This window comes from Ctenocephalides felis, unplaced genomic scaffold (genome assembly GCF_003426905.1).
Source record: "Ctenocephalides felis isolate EL2017-DRISC unplaced genomic scaffold, ASM342690v1 CF-g0.4_SCAFFOLD_01492, whole genome shotgun sequence".
In the NCBI taxonomy this organism is placed as follows: domain Eukaryota; kingdom Metazoa; phylum Arthropoda; class Insecta; order Siphonaptera; family Pulicidae; genus Ctenocephalides; species Ctenocephalides felis.
In genome coordinates this window covers 36,478,277-36,485,873 of record NW_020537646.1, presented here as the reverse complement: position 1 = coordinate 36,485,873, position 7,597 = coordinate 36,478,277, and the positions used below count along the sequence as shown (strand labels likewise).

Genomic DNA, 7,597 nt, shown 5'->3' with positions numbered 1-7,597 from the left:
TACATTTTTTTAATGGAATGAACTTTCTAAGTTTCAAATACTGCATTTTCATAATTTTTAATCACCAATTAACAATATATACAGAACATTTATATTTAAAATTCTAGATTTCTAAAATTCAGATTGATCTATTAAGATTTTTTCACATAAGCAAAAAATGTTGGTATATAAACATATCTTTATTAAATATATTATTTTTTCACTGGAGCTCTGAATAAAATAAATTATTCTTTGCGATAATTTTTGTGTAATTCTGGTTTGATGTCATAGACCAACTTCAGAATTTCATACATCACCTGAGAAAATTGAATATATATATAAATCTGGTGTAATATATGTATATTTTTGACAATTGTATTTAAACTTACGGGATCCTTTTGAACAGACACAGCTTTGTTCATCTGATCGATTTTGACACGAGTGTCAGCATCAATTCTAGCTGCAACCCTTCCCGTGAGCCCATATGCTAAAATAAAATAAAATCATTAACAAAATTTAGTTTTGAATGAGATTAATATGTAGTTATAATAGTCGTTAAACATATGAAAATATGTAAAATTAGTTTATCAACTAAGTATAAGTTCATTAAGTAAGTATAAGTATTTTGAATAACATATTGATTTAAAATATTTTTAAATTATGCAAGATTTAATAGAGATTAAATTTCAAATTTTCAAATGAAAACAATATGACAATGATAAAATAAAATAATAAATATATGATTAATATCAAATACACAATAACAATCATAAACAAACTAACATTCATTCAAAGCTTTGAAGAATAATTTTATAATTTAATGAATTTTAATCTTGATAGAAACTCGTTTGTCCGGACCTAAGTTATACGAATTTGTGATAATCCGGACTACCAATAGCGACCAATTGATATGTATATACATACCTACAATTCGGGTTTTTGCGTGATTAATGCTGCGGTTTAGTATATGTATGTAATATAATCTAAAAAAATATATATGTACAGACATGAGAAAGTTTCAAATTCCTAATAAAAATTATTTTTGTTGATATCTATGTATGTTTTGTTATTTTTAATAAATACACAACATTATTCTTCATACAATCGATCATCCAGATTTTCAATTATCTGAATGCCTATCGACAACAATTAGTCCGGTTAATCGAGGCTCATGCCTATCGACAACATTTAGTCCGGTTAATCAAGGTTCTACTGTATTATTTTAAATTCTCTCTTTCGAAAATACAGTAATTTTAATTTTTACCTTTGCTTCAAATTCTTTGAATTGCTTCTCACGTTCCTGACGGTATTTCTCAATTTCATCTTGAGCTTCTTCCTTAGCTTGCTTTAGTCTGCGTGCTTTGCCTATAGAATGAAAATAATATTACATAATTTAATTTGAAACAGTGTAGTATAAAAAGGGAAATAGTGATTTATATGTCAATATAACAATAATATTTTGCAAATAGTATTATAACTAGTAAAGTAAACTCTAAGTAAAGAATAGTCTAGGAAACTTTGTAATTTCAATTTGAAGCTGGACCTATTTCAATACAATTAATTGATAACGTTACAAAATATAATATTGAAACTGTCTATGCAAAGAAAATCATCACAAGATATGTCACATGATTACACACCTAACTTCTATAAAATAATGTTACAAATACAACACTATGAAATAATGTTTTGTAGCTCACTAAGCGATATTACATAAAGATATTCTGATACAAAGATTTAAAACCTTCTCACAATCATAAAATATTCTCAAAACAAAAATTCGCTCTTACGTTTCCTGGCCTCGGAGACTTTTTCAGCAGCCCTTTTCTCAGCGGCAAGAAGTTGTTGAATTCCCTGAGTCTGGCTAGCCATTTTATTATTTTATACCTTTTTGTGCTTAAATAGTACTACGTTTATCTAATGTCAAAGGATTTGGAAAACTAATGATGGACTTCAATGAGAATCTAGCAAGAAATCGACAAAAGTCATATGATGTGAATGACAAGACTAGATTAACTGCCACACGGCGCTGTCGTCGCAAAATCGATTCAAAAATATTTTCCAGTGTTTGTCAAACTGCAATTGCTGTTTTTCAAAAAAACATTCATTTTTATTTAATATTTAAAAATAATTGAAATTGCAAGATTAATAATAACTCTATAAGTTTTTTTTTATATTTGGCAATTTTAGGAATACTTTGTACGCAAAAGAGTTTTCTGCTAAACATTTTTATGATTGAATGTAACTGATATTTTGTAATATATTACATACAGATGCATGCAATTGTAAAAAATAGCTCGAATTTTGAAATAAAGTCCAAGTAAAATCGCAGTCGTATTTAGTTAATATATTTATATCAATTTATGTCAAGAAATAATAATTTTTGCACAGCTTGCTATTAGTTTTATTAGCCTTAACTGTGTTTCATTTGTTTTGTATTATGTTATGCCTATAACAAAAGCAAATCAGAAATAATTCTATGATTAGTTGAAAAATTTCTACTGAATCAGGTACAGTAATTCTTAACTTTTATTATAAACTTAAATTATATTTTACTGAATAAATTTTATTTGCAGAAAAATGTTTGGACTACTGAGCAAGGCAGCTTCCAGAATTGGATCAAGAGTGGTTACAAATCAAGCTAGAAGCATGTCGAACATTGTACGCAATAGAGAACCCCTGCCATTTGATACCAGGAAAACTGGAAAAGTGACATTAGGCTTTATTTTGATGATAAACACGGGAACTGTTGCCCCCTATTTGATAGTATTTTTCCAATTATCAAAGGGCAAGTAAAAATTAATTCTGTCCATTTCATCAACTTTTATCAACTGCACCAAGAACTTATTTGCTTAAATCTACTCAAACAGTATGAAAACTTAATAATGTGTAAACCATTTTATTAACAAAATTAAACTATACAACATGCAATGTAATTTAATACATTGTAAAAATTATAATAAACAATTCATCAAATTATAATCATGATAATTTTTTTCCTTGTATATTATTTTTATTATTCATTCTGATCTTTTCTTGTCTTTTCTTTTCATTTTTGAATGCCGCAGTATTTGCTTTACGCTCAATTCTTCTCTCATGGCGGTATTCTTTCAACAACTTCTTTCTTTGATTACGTTCTACAGATGTCTCATTTTTGGGCCGAATAGAGAGAACACTTAATGTTGACATAACTGATTCTGCACATACAGATTGTGCATCATCTGATTTATCCATTCCTGAATTGAGATTATTAAATTTTGCAAGTGATTTTATTGTTAACTTATTTTCATTATGACTTGCACTAATGGGCATTCCGGTTCGTGCATTAATTTTGATCTTTCTAGGTCCCTAAAAAAAAATCATTTTTAATATGACAGATGCTAGAAAACTTTGTAAAATAGCTATCAAAGATAATAACAAAGATATGGCAATATGAGATTAAGTATGATTGATCAGTATTTTAGTACATACTTGTGGTTCCTCTATAAGACGAGGATGATTGTATAAAGTAGAATATGTAGACAATATACTTTCACAATCCCATTTATTAGAATTATCTTCAACACTCATTACTTCCAAATCTTCAGAATCAGATGATGACTCTTGCTCATATTTCAAAGCTCTATAAAAGATGTTTATAAATAACATCACAAGACACCTAGTGATCGCACTCATTATAGATATTAAGCAGTTAATAGTACCTTTTGATTTCCTCATCTTTATCCATTTTTGTTTTAATTTGACTCTGTTCAAATTCTTTGGCATACTGAAGCAAAACATCGGCATTGCACAAAACTTCCCCTTCAATTTCTTCACACTCCAGTGCACCAATTTCAGTATCATTATAATCTTCATACATCTAGAAAAGAAACTTCTGAATGTTTATTATAAATTATTTTATATTCATTAGTTGTACCTTTTCAAATCTGGAATCAAGAAGAGATAATTGCTCATTTCTTCTCATAACACTACTACTCATTGAATATTCCGTGAAACGTGACTTTGTTTCTTCATCTCGAAATGAAAATTTACCACTGTTAAGAGATCCTACCTCATCTTCCAATTCATCTTCATATTCAGAATCATATGATTCACATTCAGAACCTTCAGATTCTGTATCTCCTATAAAAATTTGTATATCTCAATTGATAGAAAATTTATTTAATGCTTAATTAAAAGTTAAAATAAATATTTTGCATATGAATATCAAAGTTATATTTGTGAGTTAACCATCAAAAGTTAGAATCATAATTATGATGCTTGTTATTTTAATTACTAAGACATAAATAGCTTAATATATCATAATTTTGTCAAATCATTTAGTAATGAATTAATGAAAATATACCTTCTGCCATTGCTTGCAACACAAAATCATCATCAAGTATATTCTCAGGATCTGAATAATCAAAATCATCATCTAACCCTGCAACAATCTGGGTCTAAGTCTGGCCTAGGTCCTGAGTGTGGTGCTGCTTTATTTAAAAGTCTAAAAATAAAATATTATTGAAGAACACTAATTATAAATAATTAATGAATATCTTACCCCTCATTTTCCTCGAACTCAGAAGCAAAAACTGAACTTGGTAATTTTATATTATTTCGGCTTTCCTTATTTTTCTCCTTGTTGGTCACATTAGTAGATAATTCCCATGACATAACATTTTTCCTGGTTCTTTAAGATGCTGCATGTAATCATAATCATCATCATAAAATATTCCATATTTATGTAGTTCTTCACGCTTCTTATCGGGCTGTAATGGATAAATGATCGCTTGTAATCTATTTTTCTGGATAATTTAAGGTTTCATAAATCCTAAACCTACAAACCTTCTTATTTTTCTGTGGAGCTTCGATCAATACATGCTGTGGAGCAGTTTCATCAGCAATTAAAGGATCATGTTGACTCCTATGAACCAAGTTGAAAGTCACAGAATTTTTCTTGTCTATAAATGGCTTTCGTTTAGGCTGAAAATAATAATTATGATTTGATATAAGTTATATTATTGTTAATCATACAAGTTAAAAAAATAATTACCATTTTTATAGGTTAAGTCACATGTGATACTAATATTGAGCAGCTTTATGTTATTTAACTATATCACGACAAACAATTGGACAGCACAAATAAGTTTATAAGCATTTATACAAAGATTGAAAAATCATTCTAATTATATATGACATTAAACAGAAGTGTCAGAAATTATTATAATAACACAAGAAGTAGTGACCAACATTATTAAATTTTCTAGTGTGGCCAATACGACAATACGACGACGTTACTATAGTGTTACCAGACTCAAAATTATGACTACACGGTTCTCAACCTGTTTTCAATTTCGAATTAAGTCAAATTGTTAACTAATGGCCGGAAAAATAATTAATATATTATAGATTTTAAATTATCTCTCATACGACACACTTCCATCTGAATAATTTATACGAAATATATATATGTACTTAAACAATAAAAATTTAGAAACAAGAAAATTCCAAAAAACTTGCTCGAACAACATAGTTTGAGTTTTATTAGAGTAAATATTTAACTAATTAAATATTTAGTTTAATTTATTTTATACATTTAATGTATAAAACAAACAATGCAACATTTTTTTTATTTAATTTAAAAATGAATTTCACTCCGAAAAATGGTTTTCTGCTAGGAAACTGTTTATCAATTAACTAAAGAAAAATTCAGTCTTTTTGCAAAATTTATCCTCTTAGTACTAATTGTATAAATTATTTATTTATTAATAATCTTATCTTCTACATAGGTATAAAATATGAAGATATAGCTATTTACATTTCTCTTATAAAATATCAAAATTTAAAAATTTGTTACATTTTGGATAATATTAGCTTAAAATCCTCTGCTTAATAATTAACAATGACTTTTAATTAATCTGATAACTAAAGATCTTTAATACAAAAAAACAATGAACATATAATTTAGTTTGCTTTAGCATCAGGATGACGTTCAAGAATCATTCCAACTGCATGTCCACCTGCAGCACATGCAGATATTAAACCAAATTGACCATCTTCACGTACCATCCTAAAGTCATAGAAACAATATACATGATATGTTCATATAATCAAAATAAATATTAATACAATATCTTGAAATATACGTCTTTATTATGGGCTATTTCTCAATGATTGAACTTACCTATTTGCAGTATGCATAGCTAAACGTACACCTGTTGCTGCAAAAGGATGCCCAATTGCAAGAGATCCACCCCATTGATTAAACTTATTCATATCAGGGTTTCCCACTTTTTCCTTTCTTCCCATATAATTCTGTGCAAACCAATCAGAATCCATGGCCTTAAGATTTGCTAAAACTTGACCCTAAAAAAAATTAATGTAGTCAAAAAATCTATATTAAAAATTTTCAAAAAAAAAAAAAACATTACAGCAAAAGCTTCATGCATTTCCCAGACATCTATGTCTTTTAAACTCAGACCACTACGTTCTAAGATCTTTGGTGTTACATAAGCAGGACCAAGCAGCAACTGGTCGACTGGGTCTTGGGCAACATACAAAAATTCTCTTAGATAAGCTTTTGGTGTCAAACCTAATTCCTTGGCTTTGGCTTCAGTCATAATGAGGCAAGCTGAAGCACCATCAGTCTAAAGGGTAATTAAAGTTTAATATTTATAACTTATATGATTTTTGAACAAAATTAAAATGTTACAATTTACCAAGAATGATGCATTAGCAGCTGTAATTGTGCCATGGGGTTTCACAAAGGCAGGTTTCAATTTGGCCAGACTTTCTAATGATGTGACACGAATACCATTGTCAGTTTCTACCATCTTTGACACACCTGGAACTGTTTCCACATTTATATTTATTTAGATGTAATGTTTAACAATTGGTTTGCATCTACATATTATTGCTTTCATACAATGATTCAAATTAATTTGTACTAAAATGATTTAAATAATGTAAGTAAGTTGATTATGAATTCCAAAAAAAAACCTTGAAATGGAACAATGTCTGTGAAATATCCTTTCTCCTGTGCATTTTTAGCATATGTATGAGATTTCAAAGCATATGCATCTTGTTCTTCTCGAGATGCTTTGAAAGCAGCAGCCAATCTATCAGCAGAGTGACCCATAGTTTCGCCAGTACTGAATTCTGATACAGAAGGTAACTAAAATAATACAATGAATAGTTACCAATTATATTACAAAGTCATTATTTTAAAAATTATTTATATTTGGTAGAATGTAAAAATCTTAACAAAAAGGATGAAATGAATGAAATGAAATTTTTGATAAATAGCTTTAAGTAGATAAGTAGTTTCAAAAGTTATATAGTATAAAATTATTCCTAAGATAGCAAAGAAAAAATTTAAAAAATATTTTACAAAAACTATAATTTCAAAACTAAATACCTCAGGAATGAAGAAATTAGGTCTAATTGTGGATGCCAACTGGAGTTTTTGTGCTGGAGTTTTTGCTTTATTGGCCCTAAGAAGAACTGAACGTAATTTTCTACTTAACCTAATTGGAACATCAGACATAAATTCTACACCACCCGCAACAATGACATCATAAACACCACTATTGATCAGGCCAATGCCAGTTGTAATAGCCTAGGAATATAAATATAT

At 28.3% G+C, this 7,597-nt stretch overlaps 1 protein-coding gene and 2 pseudogenes across 1 annotated transcript in view; all 3 read right to left on the bottom strand.

Moving 5' to 3' along the window:
• Positions 1–12: 12 nt before the first annotated feature.
• Positions 13–1,984, bottom strand: LOC113370295 (annotated as a pseudogene).
• Positions 1,985–2,973: 989 nt separating this feature from the next.
• On the bottom strand, positions 2,974–5,159 carry LOC113370360 (annotated as a pseudogene).
• Positions 5,160–5,737: 578 nt separating this feature from the next.
• Positions 5,738–7,597, bottom strand: part of LOC113371210 (trifunctional enzyme subunit beta, mitochondrial-like) — a 12,345-nt gene continuing 10,485 nt past the window's right edge. The window contains exons 3-8 of the mRNA XM_026611851.1: positions 7,379–7,579; positions 6,961–7,135; positions 6,681–6,811; positions 6,393–6,608; positions 6,146–6,327; positions 5,738–6,031 (exon numbers count right to left, since the gene is read on the bottom strand). Of these exons, the coding sequence (XP_026467636.1) occupies positions 5,926–6,031; positions 6,146–6,327; positions 6,393–6,608; positions 6,681–6,811; positions 6,961–7,135; positions 7,379–7,579 (1,011 nt within the window). The 3' untranslated portion in view covers positions 5,738–5,925. The remainder of the gene's footprint in view (positions 6,032–6,145; positions 6,328–6,392; positions 6,609–6,680; positions 6,812–6,960; positions 7,136–7,378; positions 7,580–7,597) is intronic.